Source organism: Halictus rubicundus, chromosome 5, assembly GCF_050948215.1.
Source record: "Halictus rubicundus isolate RS-2024b chromosome 5, iyHalRubi1_principal, whole genome shotgun sequence".
Lineage (NCBI taxonomy): Eukaryota > Metazoa > Arthropoda > Insecta > Hymenoptera > Halictidae > Halictus > Halictus rubicundus.
This window is the reverse complement of record NC_135153.1, coordinates 15,553,378-15,570,848: the sequence shown is the minus strand read 5'-3', so window position 1 is coordinate 15,570,848 and position 17,471 is coordinate 15,553,378. Positions and strand designations below refer to the sequence as shown.

Here is a 17,471-nt window from a genome sequence, read left to right as displayed (position 1 = left end):
TACCATCTACCACGACATGAATTACTCCGAGCACATTAACGAATTTTACGGTGAAGCGGGATAATAAAATCGGTTCGGCTGACTATCAAGCACTAGAACAAAAAGTGTGCACCACTGCAATAGAGAAGGATAAAAATAAAAAAAAAACGTTCAATTCATTCAATTAGAATGACTCGAGCAATTCCGTACCAGATGATCGTCGTATCTCTGTTTCATTGATACAAGCGACGTAGACGCTTTCGTTTCGCAGCACTCTTTCGAACTTCTAAAATCGCTGAAGCAATTATGAGCGGTGCAGCGGATCTTGCGGCTGAAAGAGATCGCGGCGGATCTGCATGCAAAGAAGACCGTGAATTCGGCAGTCGGAAGGGGTGAGGGGGAGGGGAGGAGAGGAAATCATCCATCTCAATTATGTCGTAATTTCTCCCCACCGAACGTGCCGTCGAAAGCCACGGGCGAGCTAGGAGGACTTTTCGAATTCTTATCGTGGTGGAAAAGCCGCGACGATGGAACACGCGATGGAAGATCTGTCCCTGGGGATCCGTTACCCCCACCCACCCACTACCCTCCCCACCCCTCCCCTCCCAAAGGCCCGTAACCCTACGTGTCTGGAAAAGGAACCGGGGGATCCCCGAAGACCGATTCCAATTGCATTGTCCGCGGCGAACCGGAGGGCGGCAGTCTTCATTAGCGGCTGAGTCACCCGGCTGAACTTATGAGACACGGAATTGAGTGTGCAGATACACTTGTCCCGCCTGTACGTGCCCCGCGTATTTATTATCGCGCATCCGACGATAAATAACCAAAGGGGCGCAGAGGAACGTCGGGAAACAGCGTTAAATATTTCAGGGCTGTTCCCGGTCCGCTATTCTTCTGCGAACGCTATAGCACCGTTGCACCTGATGTGGCACGTCACAGTAGCTTAACAACTAAACGACGAAATCATTGAACTGTAACATATTTCGCTGAGGACAGCGAACGATGATCAGCACAGCATCGCGTGAGATAAATAGCGAAGATAAGTCAGAAAATATAATTTTGTTACTAAATATGCTAGTTTTTGAATGTTCGAAAGAAGTTTGCGGTGAGATTTATTTCATTTTTGGTACAATTGTCATTTTTCCGCCAGCTGTGGACATAGAAAAGGATAGTGAGTAGACAAAACATCGAATAACTTTTTCCCATTTAATTATTTTTTGATGACTCTTTTACCAGCTTGTAGGGATTCTGGTCAAAATGATATACAACATGATACACTTCGGTGCAAATTTGTCTGTTTAATCCACGATATAGCGGAGCCTCTCTTATCCGAACAACGCAGTAGGGCATGACTGTGTACAATGCTGGATTAAATTTTTACTAACCTGTACGATAAATCATGGTATATACAGCTAGCTTTACAATTCGTCAGTTCGGATAACGGAGGTTCTACTAAGTCGCCGAACAAACAAATATAATCCAAATGGTATAGTGTTTGGTCTTGTTTTAACCGGAAAAGTGTCGCGAGTATATCAGTGAAGGTTTCATAAAAAAATAACTAACAACAAAAAGGTTTTATTTAAAATCCTGTACCTATACTTAAGACACCATAAGGCACGAAGTGAAATTACACCGAAGTGTCACGATTAATATATATCAAGTAGTGAAAGCAGCTCGATGAATGAAATTACAAGCAATTCAAGGAACGTCTAAATCTGTGTCCAAAATGTAGAACAGCTCCTGACTAGAACACAGCGTTTAATAGATCTATTTCTTCCGAGGTCGCATCGCCCTTTAGTGATTGATACTGTTGTAACTAACTTGTCGGTGTCTGACCATTGCGGGAATCCTCCACTTAACGCAGGAAACAGTATCGTCGCGCTCTATAACATAGGGATTTCTCGGTGAACTTTAGCATCCCTCTGTGCTTTGCAGGATAGGGCCCGAGCCAAGATAGACGGCGTTAATCTCGCGTCCAATTTCATCAGCACACGGAAACTCCGAACTCCCCGCGAAAGAATCGCTTTGTTAACCTACACGGACTCGCCGCTCTGTTTCTCTCTGGCGCTACCGCCCGCTACTTGAGAATTTACTCATTTTCCTTGAATTATTGTTTACCCCATGAACATCCGCATCCACTTCCAACGGAGAAATCGAGCGAGAGGAATTTGTTTAATCAAAGCCGCTCCCGGAACCCGCTGGGATTTTTGAAAGGAGATCGTCTTGCCGTCTTCTAGACAAATTTATTTTCGACAAATATTCGTTGAACAAATTGTTCTTCGTTTCTAACAGCTCCTTTCAAGCTACATATTCAGCCTCGCATGCCATTCACGTCAATTCAAAAGTATAATAATAAAAAACTAATACCATTATACAAAATATATTTTATTAAACTTGTTTGTATTTAGTAAATTACAAAACATATAAGTATTGTATGAATTAATTGGACCAGTTTCATATGCATAAAATGACAAAAATCATGAAATATTCCGGTCTGGGAGAAATGTTTAATCCTGTAGTTAAAACAACTCTGAGTGCAAAGGGTTAATAGAGGACTGGTTTATAAAGAATGAATTGTTCTGTCAGTTTAAACAAACATGTACTATTTTGAACATACCGTACAATTTTTCAGTAATTTTACAAAATAAAACACAGCGGCTTGTTAATAATGATTCCAAGTTTGGTATTACAATTCCCGGTACCTTTCTTTTAAAGTGTTCCCGAACACACCTAATCAGAACGTGAAACCATGGAGACCGCTTAAGTGGAAGATTCCGACAATGGTCAGACACAGACAAGTTGGTTTCAATAGTAATCAGTCGCTGAATACTGTCCATTACCGCGTCAGCCGAGTGAAAACCACGAAACTGCCTTGAACCCTGCGGAATATCTGGCATAAACCTTGAAAAACGAAGATTACCCGCGAAATCGCGTATTACCGCGAACGAGATAGTAAAACCGCGTTAACGATTGCCCCGGAACGCACCGTAACCGCGTTATTACAAATAATTTCGCTGGCGGTTCCCGTCGGTTTCCGTAATAAGTAAAGCGAGTAACGATAGTGCAGTTCCTGGATTAGCTTCGCGCCGTTGAGCATGGTGTTTGATTCGAAAGGAGCAACTAATGCGGAAAGGAGGGCGTAACGATTCGGCATTGTCTGTGCAGCGATGCGAAATTAGGCTGCAGTCTATGTACACCCTGTGCGCGCGGTAATTAACAATAGAACGTCGCACTGGCTCTGCACCGAACACAAAGGAGAAAGAATGTTCGCATAGTCGTTCGACGATATGGCAGTTTATTGATTACCAAAGGCGAGGAAGGGAAATAGTATATGCTAAGGACTATACTAAGTTCACGAACTTTTCTCGTATCCGGAACATAGAAGCACTGGACATAACTCGAAGACAATCATTAGCGCCTTCAAAGGGCGACAATGTTTTTTATGGATGGACCTATTAATATTTTTCGAAGGAAGAGACCCGTGGTTCATTGACAGTCACAATACGCCTCTCAAACACGCGACACGGGACAACTATTATGATTGACGCTACAATTTAGGTCTCCTCTTTCGACCAACAGGATACGAGTATGAGAATGTATTTCGAAGTTGAAGGCGATTAGCTCATCACATTGGTCATAGTTTGTAGACTAAACAAGTCCGATTGGACGGCGTTGAGGAACATGGGAACGCTGTGTTGTCGCTGCAGATGTTGCTCGACCAGAGGCCCTAGTGTTGCGGAAAATGCGGTTTCCAACAGGTCGACGCCATCTTCGGCAATGTGGAAGAAGAGGAAGTCCTCGGGAGACTCTGCGTACTGACTAGACAATTTGTAGCGACCCTCCTTGGATCTGTCCACTCGCCAACCGAACAGTTGGTAGCAGGCTTGACGGTACTCCTGGGACGAGGCCTTGAACGCGTCCTTGAGCCGGGCTATCTTGATCTCGTGGGTCTGCTTAAGTTCCGCTATTTCTGAAGATTTTTCAATTTCGCAAATAAAATACATATAAAATACAAACCAGGAGACAAGATGGAAATAATTACCCTGTGCTTGAAGAGAAGAGGTTGTCGTTGTTACTGAGGCTCCACCTTGGGCTACCTTGGCTCTCAGCTCTTCAACTTCGCGTATCAACGCCATTTGCTTCTCTTCCGCCTGCTTCTCGGCAATGGCGGCTGGATTCATGGTGAAATGCAACACCCTCGCGTTGCAATTGAAGTCACCTTTCAGTGCACGATGCTCTAATTCACCCTTCAGTCGGTCGATCTCCTTTCGCAATTTATTACACTCGTCTACTTGGTTGTGACCCTCCACTGCGTGCAGATCCGACTCCAATTTGGTAACTAGTTCCCTGGAATTGCGTAACGTTGCGCTATTTCACGGTACTCTTTTCACCATTTAAATCAACTCTGTTCGAGGGTGCAGTTAGGCATGTGATACAAGAGATAAGATAAGCTTACCTGTAAGCGTCTATAGTGCGTTCCAAGGCCGGAATTCTCTCGGTGATCGCGCTGTTGCTGTCCACAGTGATCTCCTTTTCGTACAGATCCAGTTGCTGCCTGTAACTATCCCGTTCCCTAGTCACAAGGATCATCTTCTTCTGCAATCTGCTCACGAGTTTGTTCAATTTCTCTTTTGAAACCGTTACGTCCGTGGCCAATTTCTTAGCGTCCTCGTAATTTTTCTGTAGACTGTGATTCTCTCGTAACGCGGCGTCCAATCGGGACTTCAGCTGACCCTCTTCCGACTTCAAGACCAACTCGGTTTGTTGCAAACGATTCAATTCGCGTTTCAAAACGGACGGGCCGCCAGTGATTCCGATCGATTCGTATTCGGACAAACGCAAAGACAGTTCCGTTTTCTTCGCTTCTAACGTCGCTACTTGCTGCTCTATTTTCTCGGTGTGGTCCAGTCTACGGGATCATAAAACCGGTGATTAGCAATAGTTGCTGTAAATATGGAAAGAACAATTTTTAGACCAATACCTTTTCATCACGTTTGCCATTTGTTCCTCCAAGAGCAATTTCCCTCTAACCGATTCTCTCAATGTGCAAATAGTCTCTTTCGCTGCGCTAAGCTCTCTTTCCAACTCACTTGCTTTTGCTGCTCTCGCAGTTAGAATCTTTCCTTCTTCCCACAATGCTTTCTCAGATTCGAGTCTCTCAATCTTAATCTTCATGCTCTGAAGCTCTACATTCTGTAATTCTAATTCCTGCTGCTTGGTCTGGTATTCCTTCAATTTCTCCTCTAACTGTGTTATTCTTGTTTGAGCTGTGTCGAGTTTATATTGCATGTCCGAGGTCTCGTTAACATCTTTCAATGTTGATGTGATCTCTTGTGCTGAAGACTGCTTGAACTCGTCTTTCAATTTTGCGTTCTCGTTCATTAACGTCATCGTCTTTTGCTCTAAATTTGTTTTTACCTGTAAAGTATAAATCATTTATGACGCAACATTATAGTAGTGCAAAATTAAGACTAGTTGTAGCTTTCTGCACCTGAAATAGTTCTTTCTCGACGGTAGTTCGAGCGTCACGCGCTTCCTGAATTGTTCTACGTGCAATATCGAGCCGTACTTCCAATTGTTTGATAGTTTGCTTCTCTTGCTCTACCTGTAACTCTAAAATACCTTTTTCTTTCTCAAAAACCTCCTCCATTTGCCGACGGATTTTATGCAGTTGTTGCACGGCAGCCTCCTGATGGGACAATCTTGTTTTTAATGATAATACCTGGATAAATAAAGATATATGTATAGGATGTAAGTCTCTGTCTCCTTGTTGCAAATTCTTCATTTGTATAAACATAGAAACAAAAATTTCAGCAACTATGATAAATCTTGACTCTTCAGTTTCTGTTGTAGTAAAAAAATTATTTTGATTCTATGTATTAGGTCAGTTCAAAAGTTCATGCCTGATTTCATACTAAAATACAACAAAGGATCTGGCACGAACTATTGCATTGACCTAATATTTTTATAATTCTTAGTGCAGCAGTCATTACCTCTCCCCTCAACCGCCTCCATTCCCAAGGACTGCCCGGAGCAGGTTCTGTTTCACTCTTGTTTAAAGTAGCATTAGCAGAATCATCTAGTCTTGGTCTCTTCGGCGTGATAGTACTAGCATCTTGATCGCTCAACGACACATATGTTGTCCCAGATAATCGCAATGGAAGAGCCCCACTGCTTCGACGATAGGATTCTGAAGCTGATCTTAAATCCTTGATCATTTTGATCACGCTGGTTGGATCTTTGTCATCCATCTGAAATAAATTTATTTATATATATGAAATAAAGATAAATTTATGTACAAATTTATGTAATACATAATTACGAATGAAACTTACTCTGAATACTGTGCTATTCTAATACTAAAAAAAACTGTAGAAATACAAAATCGTAGGTTGTTCGATTGCACATAAACAGATGACGGACCATGTGATTTTGAAGTTTATGCACTCCAGTTGATAATTATAATTGCAGATACTGATGCAGCATCCGCCGTATTATTTATGTACTTTATCCGTGATTTCTGATTTAAAGTCTTTTATTATCATCACTGCAATCGGAGTATTCTAATGCAATAAAGCTCTATTCTGTGGAAGTACAATAGACGCGCAAATACATAATCGCGCTAAAGTTTCGACAATAGAGGCACGAATTATTTTTGTGGCAGAAGCGCGACTCACTATAGCACGAGCGACCGAAGAAATCATGAGGATCTACTGTTATGACGCGCACGGCGCTGTAATGGCGCTAAATTTAAACTTTACCTTAGAGCCTGGACCACAGGCGAGGTCACAGACGAGGTATCAGAATATTCTTTTAGCACTTCAATTACCAAATGCCAACCTATTTTCCATATAAAATTGACTTGTAAATTAAACCAATTTTATTACTATTTATACCTAAAAATTACGCTATACATGGCAGAGGAGTATTGACATTAATTGAACTACTCAGCTACTCGCAAATCGTGTAATTTCTGTGGTTCATACTGTTTTCATGAAAACCAGCACTAATGTTTGATATGAATCCCACACAGGATTACGGAGCGGCGTTCCGCGCGTGTGTGTTTTGCTCGTTTACCCGATCAGAACCGGCAAAATGGACGATATAGCACTGCGAGCATCTGATCATGTTTTAGAAACAATATTTTCTTATTTAGATCTGCACACGCTGAGAAATTGCGCGCTAGTTTGCAAACGTTGGAACCGATTCTTGAATGACGAGAACAATGACGCGTGGAGGATACACTGCATTAGGAAGTTGGCGAAGGAGGCCCTCAGCTCCGATATATTGTCATCGGTGCCCACCTACAAATCGAAGTTGCGTGCATTTTATCACGCGTGGAATCCCTTCGACTGTTCACGGAACATTTTTATTAAATCCAATGGATTCACTCTGCACAGGTACATTCATAATACTAAATAATCAACAGCTCGAACGTTTCACTCTGTCACACGATACATCGTAGCCTCAACATTTCCAAAGAAACCGATCAAATATGCAAGATTTGTACATGAATTAACACTAGGTTGACGGTGCACTAAAAGTAACTATTTTACATTACTTTATAAACATATCGAGAACCTTTCTATTCAAATTTTTAACCATTCTTTTTTATAATACATGCCCAAAGAAAGAAATTATTGAATAACTGCTCACGGATGCATGTTTACAATCTCAATAATTGTAAATTAAAAATATTCGAACGCATCATTACCTACTGATAATTCTTCTAGGAACCCTGTCGCACAAATCACAGATGCCTGTAGAGGTAAAATTGGTTTCCGACACGGCAGACACGCCTGGGAAATTATTTGGGAAGGACCATTGGGCACGGTAGCAGTCATAGGAATAGCTACCAGAGAAGCACCGTTACTGTGCCATGGGTATGTAGCATTATTGGGGTCCGACGAGCATTCTTGGGGATGGAATCTGGTAGATAATCATCTGTTACACAATGGAGATGTACAAGGAAATTATCCATTGCTTAATAATGCCCCTAGGTATCAGGTAAGATATATTTAATCATGCAAATGTTTTAGAGGATGATGGCATATACCTTAAGGTGTACAATTTTGTAATTAACAGGCTGGGGAAAGGATTAGGGTAATATTAGATTGTGATGATAACACATTGTCTTTTGAAAAGAATTACGAATTTTTGGGAGTGGCATTTAGAGGTATTGTATCCCAATATTTGATACATTTTTAGCGATAAATAGATTAGTAGGCGCAGGCACATTTTTCATTGAAACTTTATCATGAAAATATCTTAGGATGCTTAAAGCACTTTCTTTTGATTTTGTGTGAGAACTAGAGTACTTTCGGTAATAGAGCGGTCACAGAGATGTTAATGATGAAATTGTGTATGTAGGATTGCCAGATAAAAGATTATATCCATCCGTGTCCGCTGTGTATGGAAATACAGAAGTAACTATGGTGTACTTAGGACCACCGCTAGATGGCTAACACTTTACTTCTAGTAGAGATACCTCGTGTCAGAGGTTTTTTTCCAAGGCTGTTTGGTGAAATCTAAAAAATGCAGAATTCTCTGCGTTATACCGGAACGTCTACTCTAAAGTAGAACTAGCACACTAATGAACTGTACGATACTCTACAAAGGATGTGTGCCTGTTCATTCACTCGATACATTGTAAATAGTATTAGCATTCCATTTACACCGATAAATCTGTAATAGAGCTTTATACGGTGACAACAGTCGGGAAAAAGAGTTACTCAACGACGGGACATCAATCGATGTTTGCCTGGCGTCATGCATCTGTTAATAGACAGAACGGTCTATGTGTTTGATAATGAAACTATTTACTTACAACACTAATAAACTGCGGATTTTTATGCAAAATACAATTTCTGTAGAACAGAATTTTATTTTCTGTATTACTTCGGCGAGCTGAAAACATTGCAAATGAATAAATCTCGTCGAAAATTTCTATCGTATTATTTTATAGAGGTCTGAATAAACGCATAAAAATTCGCAGTGCGATTTTAAGCAAGTTACGGCAGCGTCGATCGACATTTTTTAGTTGATTCATTCGTAATAATAAAGTTCCTTCGCGATGTGATTGCGTGTCGCTCAAATGAACACAAGTCAGATTCATTTCAACGTTTTTCCAGTCACGTAGATTAATTTTTAAGTTAATCGCGAATGTACATAGGTATAAGGACTCTCAGATTCTTTACTCTTCCATGCAGTATTGATATTCATGTTCTTCTTGTATAAAAGTACATGCTTCGTATGTATAAATCTTCGGCCAAAGAAACGGCTATTCCAACTTGTGTCCAAAAATAGTCACTTACCATGGCATAACAGTCTGCCATTAATATTAAAATAATTTTTCTTATCCTTAACGCCGTTCGCGTAATACTGCGGTAACTATAAATGGTGTAACTGTGATTCATTTTATTTTACTAGTGAGCATACATATTAGTTTTTTTTTTTTTTAATGATATCCGTGTAGATGTTTGAGATATTTATATTTTTCCTAAGGCTGTTATTTATTCGAAAGAATTCATTAAGCTTAAGTTTGTTTAGAAATATTTACACATCGTCGTACTTTATCATCAATTTTTCTAACACATATTTTAAATGCCATAAATAAAAATAGTATACAGGGTGTTCCACTTATGGTGTTCATAACTATCTTTTAAATTTGCAAGATGATTGCCACCATCATTGATATTTTTATTTAAGTAGATTAACTTTTTGAAGGTGCAAATAGATGATGCTAAGAATTTACTATGTACCTGTGATATTCATCTACACGATATCGAGATTTTATTTTTCGTTTCGTGTGCTGTGTCCTCTGTGTGATGTTTCGTTGGAATTTGTGCAATGGATGCGCAATAAGATGAATGTTTAATTTGCTTCTACATTTAGCAGTTATAAGAGAGTATTGTATTGGATTGAGTGTGAGAATTGTAAATCATCTTCTGTAAAGTTTGTTACAGACAACATGTGTTAGAGGTGTGCAGAAACATTGTAATGTACATATTTATTATGGTCATTATGTTTGTTAAGCGTGTAGCATTTGTAACGTTACTCTCTTTCTTTCTTTCTCTCTCTCTCTCTCTCTCTCTCTCTCTCTCTCTCTCTCTCTCTCTCTCTTTCCTAAACATTTGCACAGAATTCTATCTATCAAATCGATCATAGATGTAAAGGAAATCTTTTTTCGTCTGTGTCTTCATCTACTTGGATAGCGCATGTACCACGGGTCGCGGACTGATTTAGAATTTATACCCTTTTTGGATCGACGAAACAAAACTCTATGAAAAAAAGATAAAACATATGAAGACTACATGTGTTGTATAGTGGTGCCTTATTATGATTCTTTTAATGTAATCTCGATGTGGTTGCGAATATATGTACACTATAGTGTTAAGTGTTACAATTTAATCGACGCCGACCCGTCGCATATGTAGAGAGTACGTACATGTGGAAACACTTCTAACTCCATTTTGTAAATAATATTCGTGTCTGAACGTGCATATGGATCATGCAAAGTTATACAGCTGCCCGTGTTAAACGATTCTGTACAAACGTTTAGAGAAGAAGTAATTTAGTCAGAATACAATTAAGCTTGGAACATCGGTATATACTCGGTATAGACTCTTACAATGAGGAATACGAGTGTTTTAAGAAAAAATTGTACATCGCTCTGTAAATAAATTATTTTATTTTAATGCTTTAACGTCTGTACTATTGCATTCCATGATATTTGTTTGTTTTAACTAATCTCAGGCGAGGGTAAAATTAAAACCCTCATCGTGACTAGACCTTCTTTTTTATTTGAAACATTTACATGTGAATATTTCGTACCAACGTTCTCCCCTCGCTCTTGATTCGATTGCCATAACCTCGAATTTCTATAGGTTTACCACTGCCATGAAAACATTACTTCCCGTAGCTTACAAAAATATAACAATAGTAATTTGTTGTAACTGTACGCAACCTCTTATTAATGTACACTTTTAAAAGCGGGGCATTATTCTTGGTACAAAAAATAACAATTTTTCGAATTTCCTCTGTAGCATCGCATTCTGCGATTCCTCAGCACCGCCCTTCCATCCCCAACACCAATCGCGAAACATTGTCAGCCAATAAGGGCAAAAGCAAGATGATTTCCACTGCTCTTTAACGTCTCACTGTATCTCCGAATAGCATTACAGAGGAAATAATGTACCACAAACACACCCCAGCTCATGTGAATGCATTTTGAATTTGATTCACAATCGAGAAAGACTTAAAATCATAATGGTCTAAATTATAATCAATTCAATAGGATCCAAATATGCAAACGTCCGCACCCTTGAAATAAAATTTGATTATAGTTGGCCCATTATGATGACAAATCTTTTGAACTCTCAAAGTGCTGGTTCAAGCTTTTATAAATGTTTTGCAAATTAATGGCCCTACTGTTTAGGAAAAGCAACGTATACACACGATCTTTTCTGTATAGAATGTACAAAGTATGCTAATCCCCTTTTTGCATTGCCATGAGACAGTGGTATAAGAACTTATAATATACATAGAGTATGACACTTGTACTAGAATACGCTCTTGATATATTTTCCAAATTTTCACGTGTACAGAGTGCAAAGAAATGTGCATTGGTGTTTCTACACTTTCTGATTGACAGATACGTGAAAAAAACTTTTCATAGAATTGACTTTCATCTGAAAACTCAAGGTCAAATTTTCTATTTTGATTATATCATATTCCGTATATAAAGTTGACCGAAAATTTCAAAGGAATCATGTCTACTATAGCAATTGTATCTTCAAAAATTGTTGACTAATTCTTGACTACTACAAAAATCTGACCTTGACTTCGACCTTCGCCATTTCTTTACATCCTGTACCAAATATCAATTGAGTATTTTCAGTTGTTCAATTTTATTTCAATTGATATTACAAAAGATCTTGTCTTGTTAGCAAGATAGCAATGTTACTACAGTTAATGCATTGTTTGCATCCCTTTACAAGAAATTACATGTGCACTGAGTTCGAAAACGCAGTAGTGTAACAGGTGGGCACAATAAAAGCTCAACCATCAACATGACACAAGTCGGTGGAAGCCTAAAATCAATTATTCTATAACGCAAAATAGTTTGAATACAAGTTGTGACACTTCCATTTCGAAAATAACGCTCTATACCTTAATACATATCATTCTTGTTAGGATAATAATAGGAAAACCATTATAAATGGCGAATAAAATATTTTTTTTGTTAGGCCGCAGTAATATAAAAATGTCAAGAAAAATTTGACAAAAATAAATTTCAATTCAACAATTCGAAGTTGCATCGTGAAAGAATTGTTCAAATATTATATCAGATCATAGGTTCACACGAACCACGTCTCGTGTATGTTCCGAAATTAATTTGCGGTTTAAACTTATTTCTTAATTTATATATTATTATATAAATATATTAATTTCCATCACATCCATTTATTCTTTGGCATAAGATAATATATACTTCAACAAAACAAATTTCCCGGCAGTCAGGTTGAAAACTTGAGTGTAATTGCACCAGTTACTTCAGTTTCACACGCCAGGTTGGTGGAATGTATTAAAGATTTCAGAAAAGAAAATTATGCATGACTATACGTGAATAGATTAACAGAAATCGTAACTTAGTGCATACAACAATAGCATTGGAAATAATGAAGAAAAAATATATGAACCCGCTTTGCAATGCGCTCAAAAGTAATAACAAATTTTGTCATGTATCTACCGGTGATTATAATAGCTGGTGCAAATCAAAATTCCAAAAAATTGACCTTTTTGCTTGTTATGCATTACATCGATTGACTTCATCAGTAATTATATAGTGAATTGAAAAAATTATACAGGTGCCCCAAAAATGTTGTACTTCCCTGAAAGGGGCAATTTCTGAGTGGTGTTGGCATTAGCCGAGCTGGAATCCGTCCGCTGTAGCCGCGCTCTGATTGGTCCATGTTTTTCGTTAATAACTCTTTAACGAATCCGCGGGAGAACATTTTCGCAAAGTTAGTTCAAATGACCTCAGAGATCACCTTTATCAAGGACGTACATTTTTGGGACATTTTGTATATTATATATTACGTATTAAATATTATGGTAAAATATTCTTTTATCAAATCAGATGCAAAAGCCTACATATCTCGAAGAAATAAGACGTGACTTACCAAACACAAAATGGCTCGTACAGTTGTTAATATACAATTGAGTCTCTATCCCTTAAAATTTTAAGTACTCACTTCATCCTGGTAAAAAGTGTTCACTGAGGTCACGATGGTATGCATTGACGAAAAGTAGACTAATTCACGTGCGTGTGCCCGTTACCTGAGGTATTTGAAGTACTGTCACATAATTTCCTATTCTCCTCGTACTTGTTCCTCTTTTTCGGGAGTGCGTACTCAAGGCTCGGTTTCACCTTTGTCAGCGAAAATTTGGTCAAAAAGTAATTAGATCCGTAGCAAAACAGCTTGCACAGCAAGGGACATAGCAATCCCTGATGGACCACCGTCCATAGACGATAGTACTGCCCTTCAAAGGGGTCCAGCACAGCTGGACACAACATGTGGCTTAAATTTACTTGTACGGGCTGTAAAACGAAACGCGTCTCGTTAACTAGATATTACAAAATATGGCAAACAATAATCGACAGAAGATGCCACATACCCAGGCAAGGGCCTGAAGAATCCAGAAATGGTACACTAAATTCAAACCATAACTAAAAACTATCCAGCTCATGTCGGATAAAGGCTCAACATTGTAAACACCTAGAATTAAGTTCGAATATACAGGGTGTCTCGAAATTTTTGCCATTTGAATCGAAAAAATTGAAAACATATTTTATCGAAAATTAATCGAAAAGAAATGTTTTGTATGTACAAATTTTTCGTTTAAAATTTTCGCAGTCCTTTGAAGGTCACTCTCAAGTGAGAATACAATATCTTCTCTATTCAGAACACAGTGTTTTGAATTTGATTTGATGAATTTCATTTTTTAATTAAAAAATGGAGAGTGACCTTCAAATGACCTTTGAACGTTCGAATATTTTTTGGAATCATCCGCTAACAGCCAAATTATATTGACACCCAATATTTGTGACCTTTGCGGGTGTATCAACATAAGTAACGTTAAGTTTCCTAGTATTATAGTTAACTACCTCCAAGCCTTAGCAAATAATACGGTATTACTACCATCAAGCCATGCTGAATGTAGTACAATGCTTTATCAGCGAATATCTGGAAGAATGCATGCCATTGTCAATGTGAATGATCAAGATAGTTCACGGAAAACAAAGAAAGCCAACTTACTCCCCGTGATTCTGTCTCTGGAAACAAATAGGCTAAAACTGGTCCATTTAGGAAGTTCAGGTGTATCCTGAAGAGTGTTGTGACCGTTGGACTAGGAGCAGCTGCTAACAAATACAACTATAACGCAAAAAGATGAGTTAGGTGTCTATACACTCATTCTTTGATGTTTTGATGGAGCTATACTAGTTTGATCTTACCTGTACTGCTGTCGTTATGTGGCAGGGATTGAACAGGTACACGAGGGTCCTACTGGTTAATTTGAAACTGATTTCCATCCCCAACACCAGGGACATGATCAGAAGCAGTATCCTTCTGCCAACTCGATCGTGGTCCGCATAGCATACTTCGGTGGGCAATTTCAACCGTTTGTAGCCCCATACTAGAAGACTTATTATTAGTATGGAAACAAATGAAGTTTCAATTATCCTATAGCGCGGGCTTATGTAATATGCGCATTCTGGGCCCACGTTACGGGGTATGGAGGCGTCGACACCATCGTACGTCCATTCAAACATTGTTGGAATGCCGATTATGTAACTGAAACGAAGCCAAATGTTACGGACCGTAAATCGTACGATTGTAAATTACAACAAATTCCCGATCTTCAATAAATTGTTCATGATTGTTCTAGACACAATGACGGCTCTTAGCAGACTGACATTTATCGATGATTGATGCGAACGATGAACAGGAAGTTCATCGTGTCATCGTATGAATGGTATCGGTTCAAAGTTAATTTTAACGGCAGATCACATTTAAATGACATATCGGACCGTGTAATTATCGATTCGCCTAACAGAAGCGTATTCCGGTGGTATGACAATTGACGTACGTGTTTCGTTGCGACACGCCGGGTCGGTCCAACCGAAAGGAATATCGTTTCTGGTGAAAGAACACTTTTTATGTTGACATGCAGTGTACGTTAAGGTTCGTTAAGTATAAACATTGCACTTTATATCGCGCCTTATCTACGGTACCGGGGACTATAGTCATTCTATAGGAAAGTTGGCCTTATGCAGCGCTGGTTAGATTAGGGTAGGTAACGTGATAAAATCGATGTTATACACCTCGCCTCTAACAGATGGCATTGAAATGTCCATCAACGGCCTGAGCTTTCGTTGCTGGCCACTAGAGGCTGCCTAACATTAACGCCATAAGCGGAAATTAATTTTTAAATTCGGTTGGAATTAATAAAAATCGTTTTTGCAGAAAATTTGTTTATAGGATCCTCTCTTCAATAACAAACAAATAGATATTTAATACTTTAGCTGTCATAACCCTGTTAAAGGACTTTTTAATGGCTGTGTTATATTTAAAAGAAGCTTTATCTTTTTATTAAATAGCCTGTTTGTTTACGAATAAAATCGCTGCTGCTATTATGTGTACATTAACAAGAACTAATAGCAGTTTTATTTAATTTCTACAATGAGGAATCTTTTGGACAAAGGAAATTTTGTCCAATTCATTTTTTGATTAAATAATATATGAAATGAGAATTTGCTTGATTTTTATTATATTACCTGCTTGAGTAAATAAATTGAGTGACATATTTCCATTGAAAGAATCTCCGTAATTTCAATAATTATGGACCAAAAAATCCAAGAACGGTCATTTGACCAGCAGGGGTAGGTTTAGCGTTAAGATCTTTAAAAAAATGATCCTTTCAAATAATATGTATTATTTTTCAATGAATGCAGCATAATTGAAGTTCGTTCACTGGTTGCAATTTCCAAAGGGTGTTCCACCGCTTGGTTGCACTCGCAGCCCCGGTGAAAGGCGATAGCATATATAAATCATTGATCTTGCAGGGGAGGGTCCCTTCGATTGACTATTAGCAAAAGAAGTCACTCAACACTTTCGATGACTGGCAAATCCTTCGGTTGATAAACCCGTCAGCTACCGTAGATGTCGCGTGGTTGGCTGGAATGTTCCGTAGAGTATCCTCGAGGGAGCAAGATCACGCAACCGATAAAGCTCGCGCTCACAGTTACTATTAATTAGATTCATGAGTCAGTAGAAAGCCATCGGACCGAGAGGAATAAATCACTGATAGAATCTAAAGAATTAATCGATTGACCGGCGCGGGGGCAGGCATTTAACTATGGTAATGCTCGGTTGGGGGTGGGGGGCTTAATTAAATTTGGAATAGGAGTTAACCGGGCGGCGTTATCGGATTAAAGTTACGTCTTATCAGATCCGAGGAAGGAAAGGGTGTTGAGTGATTCTCGATCTTTCCTCAAGGTCGATCAAGGTCGATCAAGGTCGCGGAGGGAAGGATTCTTTTGATAAGAGGGAACTAGGGGATTATATAAGACGGATCCGTTCTTTTCTGAAAGGGGGGAACGGTTTTAGTCATAACGATTTAAATTAGATACAAATGCGTAAATGTCACCGTTTTTTAAATAATATTGTATCATACTTGGTCTGTTGGTATTTCTGAAATGTATTCTTCTCCTTGTATAGAATGTAGGAGAAATCCTCTTGATACATTGTTATCAGACAGTGATCTATACACTGAGGATTTTATGCATTTATGACAAAAAAGAAATGGGTGTAATTGGAAACAGTGTAGAATTAGAAATACTGAAGACATTGAAAAGTATTGCCCTACTCAAATTCTTGTGGAGAAAAAGACGTTCCTAAAGACGTTCCTTTTTATTGCAATAGATGCAGACAAGTTTTTAGCATTCAGGTCTACAGTCTAGCTGATCCAGGTTCAAATTCAAATAGATGTCCTCGCACTATCGGGTCCTGCACCAAGGTCGGTCAAGGTCACAAACTCAACCGATTGTGTTTCTTTTGAAAATTGTGTACTTTGATCTGGAGGAAGACATTTCCGTGTGGCTCTTGTCTCTTGCGATAGGCGCAGACAATCTTCCTGCGTAAAGCTCTATTAAGCCAAGATCAATTTCAAGTGCGTCAAGGTCGATCAAGGTCGTGAATCCTAACCGCGAGTGTTTCTCCGGACAAAAGGGTACAATGATCATCTCGCAACAGCTTTAAGGAGCCAAGTCCTCTCGAAAAAGCACGAAGTTGATCGATCGGCTGTACGGGTGTCCCGATTTCGCATTCAGATCCTTCATCGCGATGCATAATCTCGCTGCGTGCTACGACGACGCAAAGGCGGAGCGCCGCGTATGGTTGTTGTCGTCGTTGTGCGTCAGTGGTCGA

The 17,471-nt window shown here is 39.0% G+C and overlaps 4 protein-coding genes across 7 annotated transcripts in view; 1 reads left to right on the top strand and 3 right to left on the bottom strand.

Annotated features, from left to right (window-relative positions):
- The window catches only part of LOC143354449 (uncharacterized), a 307,139-nt gene that overhangs the window by 216,480 nt on the left and 73,188 nt on the right, over nt 1-17,471 (bottom strand). The window lies entirely within an intron of this gene.
- Nucleotides 3,256-6,625, bottom strand: Mad1 (Mitotic arrest-deficient 1). 2 transcript variants are annotated; one of them, XM_076788528.1, is made up of 7 exons: nt 6,315-6,625; nt 5,973-6,230; nt 5,471-5,701; nt 4,961-5,397; nt 4,436-4,888; nt 4,022-4,326; nt 3,256-3,949 (listed from the first exon to the last, which is right to left on the bottom strand). In XM_076788528.1, exons 2-7 carry the CDS (start codon nt 6,228-6,230, stop codon nt 3,597-3,599), a joined length of 2,037 nt encoding a protein of 678 aa, XP_076644643.1. In that variant the 5' UTR covers nt 6,315-6,625; the 3' UTR covers nt 3,256-3,596. The 2 variants fall into 2 exon arrangements, with proteins under 2 accessions (XP_076644643.1, XP_076644642.1); XM_076788527.1 differs by having other exon boundaries at nt 6,403-6,625.
- On the top strand, nt 7,010-10,684 carry Fsn (F-box synaptic protein). Of its 2 annotated transcripts, XM_076788549.1 has the most exons (5): nt 7,010-7,379; nt 7,713-7,986; nt 8,065-8,155; nt 8,350-8,405; nt 8,462-10,684. In XM_076788549.1, the coding sequence occupies exons 1-5, from the start codon at nt 7,075-7,077 to the stop codon at nt 8,552-8,554; spliced, it is 819 nt and encodes a 272-aa protein (XP_076644664.1). In that variant the 5' UTR covers nt 7,010-7,074; the 3' UTR covers nt 8,555-10,684. The 2 variants fall into 2 exon arrangements, with proteins under 2 accessions (XP_076644664.1, XP_076644665.1); XM_076788550.1 differs by having other exon boundaries at nt 8,350-10,684.
- Nucleotides 10,761-15,351, bottom strand: LOC143354450 (transmembrane protein 164). 2 transcript variants are annotated; one of them, XM_076788548.1, is made up of 7 exons: nt 15,133-15,351; nt 14,498-14,837; nt 14,301-14,417; nt 14,150-14,228; nt 13,660-13,760; nt 13,321-13,582; nt 10,761-13,241 (listed from the first exon to the last, which is right to left on the bottom strand). In XM_076788548.1, the coding sequence occupies exons 2-7, from the start codon at nt 14,813-14,815 to the stop codon at nt 13,237-13,239; spliced, it is 882 nt and encodes a 293-aa protein (XP_076644663.1). In that variant the 5' UTR covers nt 14,816-14,837; nt 15,133-15,351; the 3' UTR covers nt 10,761-13,236. The 2 variants fall into 2 exon arrangements, with proteins under 2 accessions (XP_076644663.1, XP_076644662.1); XM_076788547.1 differs by having other exon boundaries at nt 10,761-13,582; nt 15,133-15,349.

What these genes read in the sequence shown, in the direction of transcription:
- LOC143354450 (XM_076788547.1), bottom strand. Translation starts at nt 14,815, where the DNA reads ATGTTTGAATGGACGTACGATGGTGTCGACGCCTCCATACCCCGTAAC. An exon ending in ACATAACGACAGCAGTACAG is followed by an intron (nt 14,418 to 14,497) that starts GTAAGATCAAAC and finishes TTTGCGTTATAG; the next exon opens with TTGTATTTGTTAGCAGCTGC. An exon ending in TTCTTCAGGCCCTTGCCTGG is followed by an intron (nt 13,583 to 13,659) that starts GTATGTGGCATC and finishes TTCGTTTTACAG; the next exon opens with CCCGTACAAGTAAATTTAAG.
- Fsn (XM_076788549.1), top strand. Translation starts at nt 7,075, where the DNA reads ATGGACGATATAGCACTGCGAGCATCTGATCATGTTTTAGAAACAATA. An exon ending in TTTGGGAGTGGCATTTAGAG is followed by an intron (nt 8,156 to 8,349) that starts GTATTGTATCCC and finishes TTGTGTATGTAG; the next exon opens with GATTGCCAGATAAAAGATTA. An exon ending in CTGTGTATGGAAATACAGAA is followed by an intron (nt 8,406 to 8,461) that starts GTAACTATGGTG and finishes TACTTCTAGTAG; the next exon opens with AGATACCTCGTGTCAGAGGT.
- Mad1 (XM_076788527.1), bottom strand. An exon ending in TCGAGAAAGAACTATTTCAG is followed by an intron (nt 5,398 to 5,470) that starts GTGCAGAAAGCT and finishes TATACTTTACAG; the next exon opens with GTAAAAACAAATTTAGAGCA. An exon ending in CTCTTCTCTTCAAGCACAGG is followed by an intron (nt 3,950 to 4,021) that starts GTAATTATTTCC and finishes AAAAATCTTCAG; the next exon opens with AAATAGCGGAACTTAAGCAG.